General features: G+C 35.5%; 1 protein-coding gene across 1 annotated transcript; it reads left to right on the top strand.

Annotated features, from left to right (window-relative positions):
• The first annotated feature begins 2554 nt into the window (after window positions 1–2554).
• On the top strand, window positions 2555–10808 carry LOC135155167 (uncharacterized). The gene is made up of 5 exons (XM_064103992.1): window positions 2555–2742; window positions 4622–4783; window positions 6711–6789; window positions 7838–7908; window positions 8808–10808. Exons 2-5 carry the CDS (start codon window positions 4762–4764, stop codon window positions 9074–9076), a joined length of 441 nt encoding a protein of 146 aa, XP_063960062.1. The 5' UTR covers window positions 2555–2742; window positions 4622–4761; the 3' UTR covers window positions 9077–10808.
• Window positions 10809–21647: the final 10839 nt, after the last annotated feature.

Here is a 21647-nt window from a genome sequence, read left to right as displayed (position 1 = left end):
GCTAAATGAAAGTAGTTGCAGTAAAACACTGATTTCGTGAGAAAGTCTGTGAAACCAAGGTTAAGTATTACTATATCATCGTGGATCTAGATCTGGTACAGTTACATGAACTGAACTTTGTGAAATCATAAAATCTTAGCTGAAAAACGATCACACTGAAGATCACCAACACAGATAGGCACACGTGGGACAGTGTATTATTATTGCTGGAATAAAGACCCGATGGAAGTGCCCGAATCCGCGTTTATTTTGCTTATTTTTCAGCAATTACACAATTTCTTCCAGAATCCTTTGGCACATATTTTTTATTCATACAAACAGACACTTGGGTGGTCATTATATTGGATTCTGTAAAAAGTCATTTTGAGATCGTTACCACAACTGGCATTTATCTTTAAACTACGTGATTCTTATTTGGGGTAATACCATCAATATTAATTAGATAAATTGTTGCTTTTGCAAAAGAAAGCACTTCGTATTATTTACAGTACAGCTTTCCGTTCTCATACGGACCCACTTTTTCTAGAAAGTAAACTGTTGAAAGTCAAAGACCTGTATTTACTACAGTTAGGGCACTTTATGTATAGTTATAATAATAATGCACTTCCCCATATTTTTGATGCCATGTTCCCTAAAAATCAATTTTATCATAACTACCCCACGAGACACTCTTACGAACTTCATACACCACTTTACATAACTTTACTGGCCAAAAATACATTCCTATTCAACGGTCCTAAATTCTGGAACTCCCTATCTAATAATGTTAAAGACAGTGTCTCTTTAAATGCATTCAAACGTAGACTCAAACTTATCCTGCTTCATTCGTATAATTCTTCGGAACAGAACTAACATTTCATTATTTTGATTATCATTTTGATTATCATCCTTACATTTTTCATTTTTTTATTGTTTTAACTTTTTTCATCTTATATTGTCCAGTTATATCGTCTTTTGTTACTTCACCAGAGCAAGCTGATTTGTGGTCAGCCCTTCCCCATTCTGACTTTTCCTCCTTAAAAAAATACTTATTATGTTATCTTGTCTTGTACTGTCCCGTCTCTTGTTTTGTCTTGTCTTCTCTGTCTTGTCATTCCCTCTCTCTTTCTGCTTTTTATTCTGTCTATTGCACAACATATCCTCCACAGCGAAGACATCTTTGTGTGAATAGCTTTGCATTTGTTCTGTAATTATGTTTACATCAATATGATTTCGACCTTTTTTTTTCCTTCTCTTTTTTTCTTTCCTGTATATAAACGCATATATGAATAGGTCGATTATATTTTCTTCATTTCCAAGGGGAATCCACACTTTACAAGCTTTACTTTTTAGTGGACCCCCCCCCCCCCCTCATTTCCATTTATGCTCAATATTATACTGTTTTTTTTTTTTTTTTTTTTTTTTACGAAGTAAGAATGCTCGTCTGTAAAATTGTACTTGATTTGAATTTATATTACTTTGTATTATGTTTTGAATGGAAATGGAATAAAGAATTGAATTGAATTGAATTGAATTGAATTGAATTCTTATAAACAAGATAATTTTATCTCATAATCCCTGATTGAATATAATGCGAACGCGAGTAGCGAGATAAATTTTAAAGAAATTTCAGGAATTTCGTCCTAAAAATTGAACATTCTGAGCAATGTTTGTGATTATGAACAAGACGCCTATGGAACTAACTAATTACTTCAAACGCGAAGTGCGAGCTTAAATCTTTGATAAAATGTCATAAAGCGGAATTTTAAGTAATTTGTTAGAATTCATATAGAAGTAGGCCTATACATACTACTGAAAATGCAAGCACGCAGCTCCACCTGATATATTTTGACGATCAGACCTGAAAAGGAATATTTGGAGAACTTCATGAAATACATGAATAGAATAGGTACTTAAAACGAACCTTATTTCTTTTTCGGATTAACGAACCTTTTGAATTACGAACCTCATTTCGGTTTCGGACTAACGAACCTTCGGAATTACGAAGCTCATTTCGTTTTCTGACTAACGAACCTTCGGAATTACGAACCTCATTTTGTTTGCGGACTTACGAACCTTCGGAATTACGAACCTCATTTCGTTCTCGGACTAACGAACCTTCGGAATTACGAACCTTTGGAATTAAGACCCTTCGGAATATTCGAACCTTCGGAATAACGAAGCGTCGGAATCACGAATGCATGCGTTGAATTTTAGCCTACATTTTTGCTGAATGCCACAGGTTTATTAAGCTGGAAATTGAATAATTGTCAGTCTTTTTCCGTCTAATTTTCTGACTTTGATTAAAAAATTCATCTTTCATCAAACGTCTTCGTTATGCCACCCCGTAAATTAGTGAGAGCAGAGCGAGGGGAATAAGCACAATTGTGTTAATTGCATACAAACTTTGTATATACTGTGAATAATCTGTATTTTGTTGGGTTTTAAGGGCTCGAATAGAGTACTATCAAATGTTTTTTAAAGATCTAATAATTATGTTCAACTTCTAGGCAATAAAATACAATAATATTAGTGACAACTGTTGGAATTTTTTGACATTTTTGTTAAAAGTTACTGTTTTAGGCTTGCCAGCTGAAATTCGACGACTCCGTGACAAGATCCAAGAATACAGACCTGGTAATTGGACGATCAGAGATGCAGGGTCTAGCTTCGAAAAACCATCCAAGGTTCAACTAGGTGTCTTCGGAGTGCAAGACTCAGGCAAGAGTGCCTTTCTCAACTCTCTTTACTTTGCTTACAAAGGTTTGTTTTCAGTAAAAGCATTTTGCATTTCCGCACATTAGCTTGATGTAAAATTTTCTACTTTTTAAATCAATTATTATGTGGTAGTTATGGGTAAATTTTAATCGTTTTTATTGCAATATCAGGCTCCGAAAACAATCTAAAAGGAGTGATGATGGACGATTCCAGAGTTATGTTGCAAATTGAGCTTTTACACACTAAGAAATCCCGGTGCAAATATGTACGATACGTGCGTAAACCCCTTAATACAATCGAGGTGCAAGTTAGCTCTTATGCGAGAGTACGTGTCTGTTGTACACCCCTGTACTCTTTGCGCGCACCCACCAGTCTCGCTGATAGACGTATGGTATAGATAAAGTTGATTTGTGGTCGAAGATTACCCGAAATAACAATGCACTAACCACACTTTACCGAAGTGAAATAGTTTGTTGAATATTTAATATTTATGTGATAATTGTTTCAAAAACACTTTTGATTACTTATACATTTGGAGAAAGAGTAAATAGATTTACTTGAATCACAACTCTTAGCACAAGTCAAAAAAGTATCAGATCATATCGCTAGGGACCTCATCCAATCTCAGCGCTTCTCGCTGGCATAGGCGGGAATAATCTTGTCTACAGATAAGCCGAGGTAACTTCGAGTCACAACTAAAGTAACTAAAAAATCGATACAGAAATTGAATGACCGGAAGTCTCGACAATTTTTTTTTTGTTATTTTATGTGGGGTACATTATGCACCATAAGGGGTAGACGTGTACACCCTCTAAGGTGCAGATAGACACCCAAAATAGGGGTGCACACTGTACACCCCTATCATTGGGGGTGTATGTGTGCACCCCTAGGGGTACTCGGATAGAGACAAGCCTGTGCACCCCTAGGGGTGTAAAATTGAACCCGAATTTCTTAGTGTGTATAATTATGATCATGTGTTTCCATTCCAGCAGAAATATCCGTTAATCTTAATTTCATCCATTCATTGCGGCATTAACCTGCCGAAAAGAACAGTGCCATACAGTGTGATCACAGTGTCTTCACACAGTGAAAATATTACTCAAACTGTTAAAACGTACAAATTAAACAGTGTGAATATATTTTCACATTGTGGACACCTCGACAGTGTGACTCTACACAGCGTGTTCACATGATCGACTACATGTATATGAATGTGTTGATTCACACTTTTGAAATGCTCAAATATAACTCTTAGTGTGAAAGTGATTTTTGCATTGTTTTCAACACTGTGGCACACGCTGTGGGACACTGTTTATTCCACTAGGGTATGCTCGCTCATTTATATAAATTTTGTATATTAGTTCAACACCGTGCGTGTGCACATTCTGCTGTATTTCTTTATGCTAAGCAACATGAAGTAATTTTTTTCTTGGTTTGAATGCAATAAATTCGTTTAGTGCAAAATCTGTAATACATTACTTATTACTACATTTGTTACACATGCATTTACTGAATGAATTATAATAATAATAATAATATGTCCAATCATATAGCGCAGTTACTATGTGCATATACTCAACTGCGCTTTGATACTTGGTATCATATTATTACCCCGGCTGTGGCTGAGCCGCCATATTAATAGGCGCTAAAGCGTTCAAGGAAAAACCCTACCGGGTACCTATTCACCTCACCTGGGTCGAGGGCAGCACAATGTGGATAAATGTCTTGCTGAAGGAAATTACGCCATGGCTGGGATTCGAGCCCACGACCCTCTGTTTCAAATTCCGGAGACTAATCCACTGGGCCACAATGCTCCAGTTATGCATATTTTCAGTCAAAAGCGAAGATTTGTATATTACTTGGGGACCAGTTTTCATTGTTTTTTTTTTTTTTTTTTTTTGGTTACCTTCGCTTTATCACAAAGGTGTATGGCAGCAAGTCTACCTCGAGAGCAATACGGAAGGGCAAGGAGGAGAGACTATATATCGAGACCCTACTGTACTTACCGATCAAGTAACAATTTTCGATACACGTGGACTATCGGATCTGAGTTATTACAAAGTGATGGATGTAATGAATGAAATCAGTTGAGTATTTGGCTTTTTTTCCCCAGTTTTTTTTCTGATTACAATTGACAGTGTTAAGCCCCGCTGGGATATTGATCCCCCACCCCTGATAATCGAAACTGCCTACCATACTTTTGCTTGTGATTTCCCCCCTCCCTCTATTTCAAGTTATGCTTCAAGCGCTTCAAGCGCACTGATGAATTTGGTGAGTATATACATATATATATATTTTTAATGACTTGCAAAAATCGCCAAACGCTTCTTGCACCCAGCTATTTTTTTATGATTGAAATAAGTAGGCACATTTTAATTTTTAAAGATTTTTTAACCAGTTATATGAATTTGATAGACATTATCGGAAGGTAACAATTCAAATAATATAGATATAATGATAATATTATTAATATAAATAAGACCAACAAGCTATAGAGTGTGATTATAGAATTGTATTGATTGTTTAACCGAAAATCTGTTGAATAATTGCCCCACCCCCAGAAACTAATTTTGGAAAAAAATCACAGAAAATTATCAAAACCCTTCAACTTGACTTTACAAAAAGGAAAAGCGCCCCACCGAGACAAGCGCGGTCGATGAGTTTTGTCGAAAAAGTTTGCGCATCCTTTCTGCCCAGCAAAAAAAAAATCTGCATACCGCCATGTCTCAGAGACAGTTCGTTACGTTATTTCGCCAGATTTAGGGAGACTTTGAAAATTATCAATTTTTTGAAAGGTTATTGTATGAGGAATCAGCATAACAATGTTTGCATTTTTACTGAGACCTATAAGCAGCGGCGGACCCAGGATTTTCCAAAAGGGGGGCAAATATTTTGGAGGATATTTTGTCCGCGAAAAAAATTGACAAGCAAAAAAAAAAGGGTCTGCAACAACAAATAAAGAATTTCGTACCAGGAAAGAATTGACAAGCAAAAAAAAAGGTCTTCGTTCGCCCGCAAATAAAGGACATTTCGGACCAGAAAAAAAATGGACAAGCAAAAAAAAAAAGGTCTTCAACCACAAATAGGGGGCACACGCCTGTCTTCATTGCATTTTTACATTACAAATTATTAATTTTGCTTCTCGAAAGGGGGAGGGGGAACGTCCCCTGGATCAGTTGTGACTCGTCCGGTGGGGCAGGGGTACGTCCCCTGCATGAGTTGTGACTCGTCAGGGGGGCAGTCTGCCCCCCCCCCCTTAGGTATGGTAGTGCCTCTAAGGCCCCCATCTTGGATTTTACACATTTGCCAACGAAATCAGGTAATATATCTGCTTTTAAGCAACTTTTCAGAAACAAAATCAATTTAATGACATTGTTTTTTTTTTCTTTTTCTACTAATTGCAAGAATCAAGCACATGTTGCAAACAATGCAACTAAATCTTATCTTTCAGTAAGGGACACGTTAAACCATAGTGTCGCACATGCCTTATGAATGACATATTTGGCATGTGTTTTGGGTATCATGATCATGGTCAATGGAACCGAAAAAGTGGTTATGACGTATCACGGATTATCTTGCATGAGTTTCATGTCACATGTTCAAGGTCATATAGGGTCAATGAACTGGTGTCATAGTGTGGTTTTAATACTTTACCAAGGCTAAGATTCAAATCTAATTAATTCAAAAATAATTTCTCAAGTATAAGTCCTTATTCTATAAAAAATGCATTTAATGGTCATAAGTGGTTTAAGAATCCAAGACAAAACCCTGTACTTGGCGGCTATTTTGTAATATCTAAGAGGGCGGCCTTAGAGGTAAAACATTGTTATTCTAATTCCTTAATATACAATAACCTTTCCATAAATATATCGTTTTCAATTTCTTCAAATATGAACAAAGTGAACCTCGCAATAAGTTATTGTTAGCTTGTATTAGTTTTTGAAGTCTTTGGAACAGAGCAATCACTTTTATTCAAACGTCTTTAACATTTTTTATCGAACTCTTCCAAACAGCTGGAAAGCGAGGAATCGATCCTCGTTCTTGGACGGCTGGAGAAAGGATCGACTGTCCCATCTTTATCCTGAAATACAAGTATGTAATTATGTACATGTACATCTATCCATTCATTCTCTCATTTATTTGTCATGTTTGTTATGTGCATATCTGTGTGGGTATATATGCACGTGTGTAGATGTGTCCGTTCGTATGATTTTGGGGTGTATTTGTGTGAGTGTTAATGTGTGTGTATGGATGAGGACCTTTATGTGTGGGAGTGGCGTGTTAGGGTGTCTGTGGGATGTGAGTTAGAGAGAGAGAGAGAGAGGGGACAAAATGACGTCATTGTCACTCCAGTCGCTCATTCTGAAATACATGGACTGCTTTTCCAAAGGGTTTTGGATTTCTCTTTTGATGCAGTTGATTGTTATTTTGTTTATTTTAATATTTTTCAGCCTGACGTACCCCCATTTAATATTGTATAGACTTGCAATGTTTATTCATTCTTTCTTATATATTATGAATGATGGGCCTAGATAAATCATATCAAGAAAGAAAATTATTGCGACCATCCTAGAGGATATGAAGTAATTTAAGCCAACTATCATCTAGAAATGCATTCTCTTGTTTCATAAAAAATAGAATGCACAGTTTTATAGGCCCTATGTGATATGTTCGGGACGATGTAGGTATCTAGGTTATTCTCCTTATTCGGATGTTTTTGCAACCGCGAGGCAGACCGCTTCCGTGAACATCGAGAATGTATTGTCAAGTGCCTTTCATGACAATGAAGTCTTTGTCGATGGTTGGTGAATTGAGTTTCTTTCTGGATTATGGACAAACGTCATTTTTGCATTTTTTTTTCCCCGTCAGCTCCAAAACGCAAAACAAAGCTGCTGTTCCTATTCAGCAATTTTCGACAAAGACCTTCCAGCTGTTCATTGCGATTTGACGGACGTTTTCAGTGCATTTGCTGTGTTCTAAGATTCGTCCTGCGTCGTGGTGCAAATACTCCCTATATGCACAAACGCTTGGGGCAGGCGCCTCGTATTAATTGAATATTGTAAATCGCATCGAGTGCACTGCGTCGCCACAAAAATTATCACCATCATCGTAATCATTTCATTTGTATTTTATTTCCTAGCTCTGCTACTGGAATACAACATTGTCGTGACTTCCTATCGTCACTTGTACCAAAAATCAGGAAAGAGTTCGGTAAGTTGTCTTATCTTAAAAAAAAAAGTATGACCTTTACATTTTTTTTACTTTTAACACGTAAAATATAGTGCAATAGGTTTCACGATGTACACCTTGTATCTTTCTTGGGCAAAATATTGGTCCAGAAAAGAACAGCCCAAACTCGACGTTTCGACAAGTGCGTTCTTGTCGTCTTCAGGTGAATGAGCAAAGTTTGTAAAAGCAGGTGTTATATACTCTGTCTAGTTGCCGTGCATAACGAAACGTGGAGTTTGGGTGGTCCTTTTCAGGACCAACATTTGCCCTAGAAAGATACATGTACCTTGAAACCTACTACACTGGTCTTCTTTGCGATGAAAACCTTCAGAAGTTGCGTAAAATATAATACTACACCAATTACCAGTCTGTTTCTACTACAGTCATACCTTTATGTCTCCTAGACTGTTACTCGAACTACTTCACTCTGAATTCCAAGGATTTTAAATAAATCCAGATCAGCTGTGAATAGTGACCAGCCGAATATTAGATTTAGCTTTAAACCTTGTAGATTTAATTATACATGTAAATCTGAAAGATTTGAATTTATTATTTTTTTATTTGAAAGTTAATCCTAAAGATTTAAAATTAATTCAACATTCAGCTGCTCACTATCCACATCCGATCTGGATTTGTTTAAATCCTTGGAATTTAGAGCGTACTACTACTATATACATTTTTATTTATATATTACCATTATCTTTTTTACAATCACCCTCACCACTTTCGTCATTATCACCACCGTATTCAACATCACTTTCATTATCATCTTCACGATCTTCATCGTTATCATCATCATCACCAATTTTTTTTCCATCATCTTCATCACCACCATCATCGTCATCATTACCATCGTCATCACCATCATCATCATCATGCAGGCTCGTATCCGATCATGGTTGTGACCTTCGCTGGCAGCATCTTGAAGCAGGAAGAGATCGTTGGCGACATCACCAGAACTGGTATGGAGAAGAACAGTCTATTCTTCATTGAGAACTACACAGCTTCGAACCACGAGATGGATTCTAAGAAAGACATTGCTCTTCTCAAGATCCTGGAAGCCTGTATCAAGCGAGCCGATGATAACATCACGTTCCACTGTCGAAAAAAGAAGGAGTCACTACCCAACAGGAAATGTGAGATAATGTAAAGATATTGCACATCAAGCCGGGGTGAATGAATTTTTACATAGTTAGTACATACGTCAAGGTCACGCACATGTACGTGCACGAGAATGTACGCGACCTTTGTCAAGTTTTGTCTACTTATTTTTATTCATTTTATTTCTGGCAAAAGAAGTACAAGAAATTACAAATGCACGAAAATTGCAAGACCCATTGACCGATCGTCAGGAATGGACATAAGGGCACTAGTTCCTATTTAAGTTTTCCCCTCGCCAGTCGCTAGTTTACAAACATAATTATAAACATGAAGAAATGAATTGAAATACGTAGATTCTTATTTCATCAAAACACATTTAGATTTCAAAAAACAAACATTAAAGCAATGGAGGCAAGGAGGAGCATGTGAAAACATGTTAAAGAAATTAGATTCAAGTAAGAGGTTTTTCCAAAAATAAAAGACTTAATCATAATTATTTTTTTATCTGTTATTACAATGTAAAAAAAGAAAAAAAGACATAGAGTTAAGTGGGAATGGGGGGGATTTTACAAATTAATCATAAGGGTAAATTTGTCATGACTGTATCGTACATTTTGAAAACAAATTCACTGCATTTTGAAAACAAATTCACTGCGTAGTTATACCTGAACAAATACTGCAATTATTATCATTATTGCTAGAGGTATCACGAATTTCCTTGTTGACCATAGTAGATTGCGAGACAAATGAATACCCTCTAGCGATTATTTCATTCCGCAATAATGAACCTATTTAGTATTATCATTATTACTAAAATGAAGCGTCCGAAATTAATGGTATATCAAATTAAACGCAGGAAAATCAGGATGCATTCTCAATAGGAGGGAGACTTAAGGTTTAATTCCGGATAGCTTTGAGGATAGGCCGATAGGGTATATGGAAGTTCCAATAAGGCAAAGATCTTTTGTGTCAGATGGTATCGAATCCCATAGTCTCGATTCATTGGTGTTATTTACAAATTGCGGCCGTTTACACCACTTCGTATTAAAGTTTCTAATTTACAATTCATTCATTCACTCTAGCATTTCATATTACAATATTGTAGAAGCCTATGGATGCCACCCAGATTTCCAAATATAATCATCTTGTCATATCTATAACCCTTTAAAAAGATGATCAGATGGCAAAATCGTTTTCTTCGTCGTGTCATCTGATCATAATCTAGGATGAATATACGTCATCTGATAGACGTGGCTAGATCCGAGTTATCGTCTTCTGTTCATTTTTTTTTTCAAACTATATGATTATCTGAACATCTGGATGACACTATTAAGCCTCCATACAATTGGCATACAATCAAGTAGATACATAGTAGGCCTATAGTGCATAAACATACGATGCTTGACCCCATTGGTATTTTTCAATTATTCCATTGAACATTGTTAATTTCTATTTGTATTTGATAAATTTCAATCAGTTATTTATTTCAGGGGACTCACATAAACAAGCGATGTTTTCCAGTGAGTTCCCTCTTTTTCATTTTTGTTATTCATATTCTGATTTGTTCCTAATTACTCTGTCAATTTGTTTGAAATGAAGAAGAATAAATTCAATCAATCAATCAATACAGACTTGATTTTACATACAGAGAGCCGGGCGGATTTGCACTGGATCTGGATATTTTGACCATACTGATCGTATTCTCTATAGACTTAAATCATTAAAAATTACTTATATCCATATACATAAAATAGCCAATTAGAGTTTGTATTATATCGCTTAAATAAAAAAAAAGAGTTTCTTTTATAGTTTTTTGATGATTTTACTTTGAATAGAGACATTCATTGCTATCCAACTAGATAGATTTATTCACTCCGAGAAGCTCTTTAGCCCATCAATCAATATTAGTTTGTATGATTATATCTATGACGTAACTTTAGGAATTCACTACCCTAAAGGGATGGTCCAGGCTGGAGATATTTCTATCTCAATAAATAGAGTAAAATTCAGAAAGAAAATGCTGAAAATTTGATCAAAGTCAGATAACAAATAACGAAGTTATTGGATTCTAAAGAATTGCATAATTCCGGTGAAACTGTTTTAGGTATGTCTTTATGAATATTCATTAGGTGGGCTGATGATGACATATCCCCACTTGTCCTTTTGTATTTTAGTATATGAAATAAGGTTTATTCAAAAATTGTCTACCAAGAACTAAAACAATTGGATTGACAACAGATTAAAGTCTACCGAAGAAAAATGTCGATTTGAATATATAGAGAAAAATCAAACCAGCATAACGCTGAAAATTTCATCAAAATCAGATGTAAAATAAGAAAGTTATGACATTTTAAAGTTTTGCTTATTTTTCACAAAACAGTTATATACACAAGTCAGTGACATGCAAATGACACAGTTGATGGTGTCCCTCACTCACTATTTATTTTGTTTTTTATTGTTTTAATTATACAATATTTCATTTTTTACCAATTTGACAATTGGGACAAACTTGACTGAACCATATAGTATTTAACAATGCCAATTCAACATGTTCAGAGAGGAATTAATCATTGTTACACTTGACAATTAGGAGAAAATTTGAAAATTCCATATTTCAAATTGAATACAAAAGAAATAGTGAGTGGATGACGTCATCAGTCTTCTCATTTGCATACCGACCAGGATGTGCATACAACTGTTTTGTTAAATTAAGCGAAACTTAAACTTTCTTATTTTACACCCGATTTTTAAGAAATTTTCAGTGTCATTTTTGTTGGACTTTTTTCTTTTTATTCAAGTAAATTTTTTGTTGGGGTGGACTTGTCCTTAAAGTACATTAGTTATTTATTGCCCCAAGTTATTTCATCATACTGGAGACACATCATTTAAACATGTATGAAAAAATGAAAATTTATGATTTCATGTAATAACATAAGAAAAAGAAAAGTGGGGATGTGAGATCATTAGCCCACCTAATGAATATTCGTGACGATATACATATAACTGTTTTCACAAAATATTGATAAACTTTAGAATTCAATAACTTTGTTATTTTTTTTCCAATTTTGATGACATTTTCAGCATTTTGCTTTGTGAATTTTACTCTATCTATTTAGATATAAATATTTTCAGCCCGGACCATCCCTTCAATAAATCTATATATATATATATATATATATAAATGTAAACAGGCATCCACTCTTTAACATGACTAATGTGTCTTGTACCAAATATTTAGGCGAAAAAATTACAAGACGATTTGACGTTGCTGGAAGACCACAATTTAATCGAGCTTTCGGCCTAAGGCCTTCTTCATGGGTTCTATAAACAAAAACGAACGAAACATAATCAATAGTACAAAGGGAGGAACAGATGGACATATGAACATATAATACTGATCTAACATATGTAACATAATCAATAGTACAGAGGGAGGAACAGATGGACATATGGACATATAATACTGATATTATAACATATGTAACAATGACGTCGTACGTATACAATATATGCAAATACAAACATATACAAAATACATGCACATGAACATCTACATATATATATACATACATATGTACATATACACATACATACACATATGATGTACAAACATGACGAATATATACAAATAAATATGTATGTATCTAATGTGGGGTAATTTTACCTGGGTCTTTGGGGTCTTTCGGGCTGACTCAGAGGTGTGCAGTGTCGTGCGTTCGGTTTCTGGTTTGATATAGAATTTGCGTGACTTAAGTTCATTCAAGTGAAACGGTAAAGGTATGGGACATTAAACACTACATTGTTATCACGCCGGTGAATTCGAGAGGTTACATTATAAAGACTAATTATAATTTATACAGGTAAATGACCAGATACGATTATAAATTGTAATGCAGTACATTAATTGAAATATGTATGTTCACAAAAAATATATATATGTTCATAAAATATATATATATATGTTCACAAAAAAGAAATATATATATCGATGATAACAATGTCTTGTCATTATCGTATAACAAATATGTTTGATGCGAATCAAAGCATAACTTAGTATCGTAAATAGTATAAGTCGTAAATTGGGACAGGATTTCTCTATTCCTCAACATTTATACCGTGCGGGTGAAGCGTTTTGAGTTTATGTATCCAGAATGATTCTCTATGGAGGATAGTGTTGTGTGACTCGTTGTTGATGAGTTCGATACCGGTTATCATTGCATTTTCTACTGAGTGGTTTGGGAGATTGAAGTGTGTTGTGTACGGCAATGTTTTGTGTTGTGGGGTGTGGTAGTTTCTTATTTCTGATCGAGTGTTATTGAAGCGTGTGTATATTGTTGTTTCTGTTTTTCCTACATATTGTTTACTACACTGTGAACATGTGATGAGGTATATTGCCCAGCGGGATTTGCAGTTTATGTTGGATCTTATGGTATATTCTTGTCCTGTGACTGTGCTCCTGAATTGTTTTGTCTCTATGATATGTTTATGGAGAACACATCTGGGCGATGGGCATTTGAAAAACCCGACAGTAGAGGTTTCATGGGCTTGTTGGGTGAGCTGGGATGGGTCTCGTGCCCGTACTAGTAAATATTTAAGAGTGCGTCCTCGACGGAAGGATGTTGTAGGGGGTTGAGGGAATATATCTTTCATCTTGTTTGACTGGTGTAGAATGGGAAGGTGTTTGTGTAGATTTCGGGGGATGGAGGCAGTAGGTGGGGAGTATGTAATTGGGAAGAAGATCTTGGTTGGGTCAGATGTGTTGGGGGGTCTGTATTGAAGTAGATCAGACCTGGGTTTGTCAGCGGCCCGTTCAATTTGTTGTCTTACCATGTGTTTATCATAATTCCTATCCATGAAGTGATGTTCCAGTTGTTGCATGTGGTGTTCTGTCCTTGTGTTGTCCGAGCATATTCTTCTTACGCGTAACGCCTGGCTGTATGTGATGCCTTTGAATGTGTGTTTTGGATGGCATGATGATGGGAGCAGATATGTGTGGGTGTCAGTGGGTTTTGTGAATAGTTCGGTGTGTATTTGTGCATCAGAGAGTAGTAAGGAGACGTCCAGAAAGTGTGCATTGTGGTTTGAGGATTCAAATGTGAATTTGATCGTCGGGTGGAAAGTGTTCATTGTGGTTTGTAGTTTATTGAGAGTTCTTGGTGATCCTGACCAGAGAAAGAAAATATCATCTATGTATCGTTTCCAGGATGTTTTAAGTATAGTGAAGTGTGAGTTTGATATTATTTGTTGTTCAAGTTTGCCCATGAAGATATTGGCGTATGTAGGGGCAACAGGTGTGCCCATTGCCGTCCCTTCTATTTGAATGTAGTGTGTGTCATTGAATTTGAAATTATTAAGGGTAAGTATTAGCTCGAGCAGTCTAATGAGTTGGTTTGTTGGGGGATGTTGTTCTTTCCTTTTGTCAAGGGCTTCCTTACACGCTAGTATACCTTCTTTATGTGGAATATTGGTATATAGGGATTTTACGTCTGCGGTTACTAGGATCGTTCTGGGACTGATTTGGGATTCTATGTTGATGGTAGATACGTGATTGAGGAAGTGGGTGGTATATATATATATATATGTATATATGTATATATATATATATCACAGGGGCGGATCCAGGATTTTTCGAAGGGGGTCAAATTTTTCCAAGCAAAAAATTGACAAGCAAAAAAGAAAAAAAAAGGTCTTCACTTTGAAAAGGGGGGCACACTGTTTTAACCGCATTGTTTACATTACAAATTTTAATTGTGCCTCTCAAAAGGGGGGACAAGGAGCGGCTTTGCCCCCCCCCCCCTCCATCCTGAATCCGATGCTTGCTTTAGTTAAACGAAATACTTAACTACGATGATATTTGAGGGACTTTGCGATTCAAGCATATTATATGTTTAGTTCCTTGCATGTATTAATTTATGTCAATATGATAATGTGATAATGATTAAACAAACATTAGTTATTAACCTTTTCGTGATTAACATCAGTATGCTAAATTTGAATGAATATTGGATTTTTTTTCATAAATTTCACATGTCGGTGATTTGGGACATTTTGCAGTATTGTCCTTTTTCTAACCGTGTTTAGTTAAGTGAAAGTTAAGTGGAAGGTAAATTGAACATGCTCATTTTATGTAATGTTAATTAGCGTGTTCATATTTGAATCTCTGTTTTTTCTTATTTCGTGTAAATATCCACTTGATATGTCAAAACGATATATGAATGATTATTATTTACTGCACCTATTTAGCTATAGGCGAAGTTCACCCTGACGAAAAGTTTGTTGTAAAATAACATTTACAAAAATGATTTTTCTAAATATATTGATGACGGTTTGAGGAAGACCCATTGAAAATTAAGAAAGTTTTTAAAACTTTAAGTTTGTGATTTGTGACGTCATATACGAACAGGTGCCCCAATATGTTATGAAACATAAAAGGCATAATTTTTTAATGGTTCGTGATGACCAGAAAAATTACTCTTAAAGGTGCGGTGGATTTGTTGACACGAATCTTTGTATGATATTGTATTGAGATTTTTTTTTCCATCACATGTAATCGTCGATTGGAATATTTTTTTTAATAAACTGTGCACACCTAGTTACCAAGAACACATAAAGCATTTCCATTTATTTGAATACAGGATAAAAGAGCAATGTCGATCAAATGCCATGCTCACGGGCATAGGTGCCGTGGCCGGGGATCGAACCCCGGATATTTTATGTATACTCAGGCGCCTTAGACCACTCGGCCACGCTCCGGTATGGTTTTGTGATTACGATACCGGCGAAACACAGGGCCCCATGGAAGACCAGCAGCAACAATTACAGTTGCACCTGAATATGGGCTACAAGCCGTAATTTTATCCTGCTTGTATACACTGTACATTTTTATTTGTAAAATTGTATTATATTTTTATCTTACGGAAATAAAAACAACAACAAACAGCAAGGCTTGACCTACTCGTTATCAATATATATTTTAGTTTACGGTCTTGCCGTCAATTTGGTAGATGTTATTTGAAATGGTTTTGCATAAATGTAAATATTTTGTGAATGAATTTTAGCCTGATGAATATTTTCAAATGTCCGCGAAGTATCGCCACCCCATCATACAGAAACCGCTTGAGATTAAGTGCGAATGTGTGCAAAGTGAATGGCACAACTGCTGTCATCTGTGTGACGTCACTCCTTTAGTAGCTTGTCGGAGGACCGATGAAGTCATGCAGATATATGGACTGAAAATATATATGTTTCTTGGACTGATGAAAAAAGCCTGATGAAAGGAAATAATCATTACCAGATACTTTTGAGTCCTCGGGTGTCAACTTTAAAAGAGAAACACTGAAATAAACATATTTCAGTAAATATAAAATGTGATGAATATATGGTCTGGCTGAAATTTGTGTCACTCTTTCGTTGTTACCTTCGATATTTTGTATAGCCTCCTTTTAAATTGTCTTCCGTCTCTCTTTTATACTATAGTTTTGTAATGTTGTCTCTACGTATTGAAACTAAGTTACAGGAACTTGCCTCCCATACAAGCTTTGCTTTTCTTGGCAAGCCCCTCCGTTGTGTTTTATATAGTTATTAGTCAAAGTTACTTTAGTTCGCATTAGTTCTCATTGTTTATACCTTCTAATTCTTATGCATTATTCCGATTGATATTGTACTTTAAATTTGACTATGTATTGTTACTTTGATTTTGTTGTGCTTTTTGAACGGAACTAATGAATAAAATCTAAATCTAAATCCAAATAAACATAGTTCAGCCGGATATGAATAGACCGTAAAATTGTATTAATCTTCACATTATGCATTTAGTATGGGTTCTTCATTATTTCATGAGTCTAAATATGTAAATAACAATGACAGAACGATAATGAAATATCCTTTAATTATTACGTAATTATGTTAACAAAATGATATGGGTACTAAGCAATATTTCGAGCTAGCGTATATGACACCAGAGCGCAATTTTGAATGAACTTGTTTGATCATCATACTTCACTTTCTGAAAAATAAATCCAAACTAGTTAAGGTGAAATTATCTTTTACTTTACTTCGATTACTTTGTTCATTATTTATTTTCTTTGACGAAAAGCATATTCCAATATGTTGTTTATGTATATATATATATATATATATATATATATATATATATATATATATATATATATATAGTGTGTGATGATAAGTTTACTTCTACCAATCGCTGTTGAGTTGTGAATATTAAACATAATGAGATGAGGCGAGGCCAACTCAACAGATGACGCAGGACACCATTATTTGCTTTAGTTTTCATCTTTTAATTGAGACTTCGTCAGAAGCGTCTGTAATTACAGACTATTGTGATAGTTAAGTATGACCGTATCCTATCTCGTTCTTTAGGCCACTTTCCTAAAGAACGAGATTGGATACGGTCATACTTAACTATCACAATAATCTGTAATTACAGACGCTTCTGACGAAGTCTCAATTAAAAGACGAAAGCTAAAGCAAATAATGGTGTCCTGCGTCATCTGTTGAGTTGGCCTCGCCTCATCTCATTATATTTATTATATATATATGACTCTACTTCGATGACTTGGGCACTGCATCTTGATATATATATATATATATATATATATATATATATGTGTGTGTGTGTGTGTGTGTGTGTGTGTATGTGTGTGTGTGTGTGTGAGGGGGTGTGAGTGCGTATGCAAATAGTAGAATGCAGGAGCCAGGTATAGCAGGTAAAATGCTTGAGAGAAAAGCAGTCATGGGGAATACAACTTTAAAGTAGCCATAATCATGATCATTTTTCGTAAAAATCGTAAGAATCTTTTTCTTTGGCAGCCTATTTTCATACATTTTCTTTTCCGGAAAAATAATCAAGATTTCGTTTCCACTGTAAATAATGGCTTACCAGATTAAGAAATGTTTTCGGTGTTTTTATTCAATCGTGTTTGAGGGAAGAATCCCCGAAAAGATCACGGTTCGAACAGGGGAATCGGGAAAATTTTGTTTAAAAAATACGAACAACACCACTCTGGTACGTACACCGAAAGACCTTAGACAAAATTCTACGTCTATTGAACCATCAGGGGCCCGTTGCATAAAATTTCTGCAATAAAAAACAGGCAAATTTTTTGCCAGAGTTCTTTTAATGTGTAATTTTCAATGGCATAATTTTGTTTGCCAGAAGTTTTTTGTTAATTTGCCAGATTTTTTTATGGCAAAAGTTTTATGCAACGGGCCCCAGAAACCTTTACAGCTATCTGTGTCTAATGGTTTTCATAAGGAAAATGAAATACTGGACCTGCAAAATTAGATGCATCTTTAGGACTCACAAAAACCAATAGAATTTTTTTTCTGGGTAAAATGCCACCTACAGAAAAAAAAATGCTGATTACCTTAAAGTGGAAATGATAAATTTTCTATTGGGGCATAATAGCTAAACACCAAAAAATGCCAATGATTCCAAGAGAAAAAAAATCATATTAGACCAACAGAAACTGTGTGATTGGGGACATTATATTATAGGGATCATATGAAAGGAAAGAAAATCGAGACTTGGTTAAAGTAGAGGAATGCTACCTACCATTATGGGCAACGTACAACACCCAAGGACTTGTTTGTTCATTGTCTCACTGAGGAATTTCTTTTTACTATAATAACAGGAAATTGATATTATTATTATTTGCATACGATTTGCTTAGAAACTATAGCTACACTATTTGGAGATAGTATAGGAGATTTATCAAAGAGGAAAGAACAGAAAATGGATGTTTCATCCTGAAACAGCTGCTGGATTCAGCAAGAACGTCTAATCACGAATCCTGTATCTGAGAAAGTCTATATACACTTTAAGCCTGTATCATGACTTTATGAATGGCTTTCATGTCGCTCGTATATATTGGCAAATGCTCATTGATACTCTTATTAACCATGCCCAGAGATATCGTGATCCAAGCAAGTACTCATATTCACCACCAAGACAAGCGGTGTGCTACAAGGACCAAATAATCGAAGCTAACGGGCTTTTATTTATACTGGATGTGACATATTGTGCTGATCACTTAACAATCCAAGAGCTTGCTAGCGTGGACTATACTAGTACTAGCAAGAAACGCAAAGACTCTACCAAGTCAAGAAGAGAGCAAGACTTGGATGAAAATATGAAGCATCCAAGCAGCGGGACCCATGTAGAACTGACTCATCATTGCACAATATGAGTGGGGTAACTGCTCATGAAAACAGTCAATATCAACCAAGCAAGAAGTGTAGGGATGGTCATTGTGGTTACACATAATCTACATGTAATTTTAGAGGAAAGTATCACAAATTTCTTGAATATTTATAACATGCCGGATGCTTATTTGCATAAAATGTAAATTACACTTCGGATATTAGGCTGATTATCAATGCATAAGACATTCTTAGTGATCACATCATATTGATCTAGACTGATTTGTTTTCATAACTGTTTGTGTGAAAAAATAAAATTTCTTGTTTTTTCCATATAAAGATGCTCATATATATGCAAATACGGTAGATTTATTTACTTTTTTATTTAATAAATTTGTAAGGCTTATCATGAGCTTCCGTTCAATTTATATTGTTTTCTGCACTTGATATCCAATATTTGGATTATTTTTCTTATTTGTAACTTATTATGGCTAAGTTGCATAAAATGCAAATTTTGTGATTTTCATATGCTTGTATATTTTAGCGCATATATTCGTAATTCCGAAGCATCGTTATTCCGAAGGTTCGTTAGTCCGAAAACGAAATGATTAACGAACCTTCGGAACAACGAACCTTATTTTGTTTTCGGATCAACGAACCTTCGGAACAACGAACCTTATTTTGTATTCGGATCAACGAACCTTCGGAACAACGAACCTTATTTCGTTTTCGGATTAACGAAACTTCGGAACATCGAACCTTATTTTGTTTTCGGATCAACGAACCTTCGGAACAACGAACATTATTTCGTTTTCGGATTATCGAACCTTCGGAATAACGCCACAAATGTTCGGATTAACGAACCCTTTTACGTTTAAGGATTAACAAGCATCGATGTATAGGCAATTTACGTGTATCGGAATTACGAACCTTCGGAATAAAGAACCTTCGGAATTACGAAGTGTAACCATATTTTAATACTATTAATATGGTGTTTAGGAAAATTTCCTGTAAGACATTGCCATAATCCAATTTCAATAGATAATCTATTGCAATTTTTGAGGAATGTATCACCAGTGTTTTCTTGAATATCTTGTCTTGTCTTTTCGTTAATGCCCACAATCATTATATTGATTAGTATGGCATGTGAACGTGAACGTCAAGATTGACTTGACCTGAATTTTTTTTTTTTCAATTTTTTTATTTCATGTCCATTCAAAACATAAATACAAAGTAATATTAATTAATACAAATCAAGTACAATTTTACAGAAGGGCATTCTTACTTCGTAAAAATACACAGAAAAAAAAAGTATAATATAGAGCATAAATGGAAATTTTGCCGGGACCGGCAGGTGCAATACACCGGGTGAACACCCTACTCTTTGACGAATAGTGTATTGGTTTTAACGTGCATAGGTTGTGACTCTCCTATACACGGGACCAACATTTGCGTCCTTTCCGATGGACGGAGTGTTTTCCAACTGTATCCACACCTGCACTGAATACAGAACGCTATAGCATCAGATTTTTTGTCAGGCGCGTTTCGGCATGAGCGGGACTCGAACCCCTCACGTTGAGATCTACGATCTTTATAACATTTATATTTTTATTTTTATAATTTTATAATTTATATATTTATAACATATTAGATACTTATTTGCATAATATGCTGTCAGGAAAGAAATTTAATTATAGATGTGTTTCAGTTAGAGCTCAAACATGTGTTTAAAATATTTACCTGGTTAAGGTTAGGGGAGGCTTATAGACAAGCATGCACATATGTTTTAAATATTTCATAGGCAAGCGTTGGAAACGTTTGATACCCCCCCCCCCCCCCTTAGAGTACAAGTGTAACAGGTTTATGTCATATTTTATAAAGGTGTTCGAAATATTTCTTATTAGGAGAAGTATTTTCATACAGGTGTCGTAAGTAACCAAAAGTGATCTAGCATTGATGAGTGTAGATGTATAGATACACAGGAAGTGTCTTTTATTAATAAGAATGTGTTGTTTATGCACTCATCTGTTATCGAAATTCTTTGGATTACTTTATAGAAATTTTACAGTTAGTCCTAGTAACGGTAGGGTATATCTGGAGGTTAATTTCAGTAATTCAGGGAGAACCACCTAAGCTAGAATAGAGCACAGATGTTCGTATAGGCAGTCTAAGATAAAACTGAGGGACTTCGTCGGTGACGAGATAACGACCCCAGCTGCCACCGGTTCTCCACCGACATGATTCGTCAAAACTCATGTCATCATTGGGGGCTCGATCTCTTCCACTAATTCGTTGAAGCCACATCTCTCTGGACTGGGGGTTACTCATCAAGGGGCAACACAGTCTGCGGAGGCCGAGGCCGAGTGGAAGAGACATCGCAAGCTGCGGCAGCCAGGAACTGGACCGACCACCAGGGCCAAGTGGGGCATGTCAGGCCAGATGAGATGATGAGGGCT

The sequence above is a fragment of the Lytechinus pictus genome, chromosome 8, assembly GCF_037042905.1.
Source record: "Lytechinus pictus isolate F3 Inbred chromosome 8, Lp3.0, whole genome shotgun sequence".
Classification (NCBI taxonomy): Eukaryota; Metazoa; Echinodermata; class Echinoidea; order Temnopleuroida; family Toxopneustidae; genus Lytechinus; species Lytechinus pictus.
The sequence above is the reverse complement of the archived record's forward strand: the minus strand, read 5'-3'. Positions and strand labels throughout refer to the sequence as shown.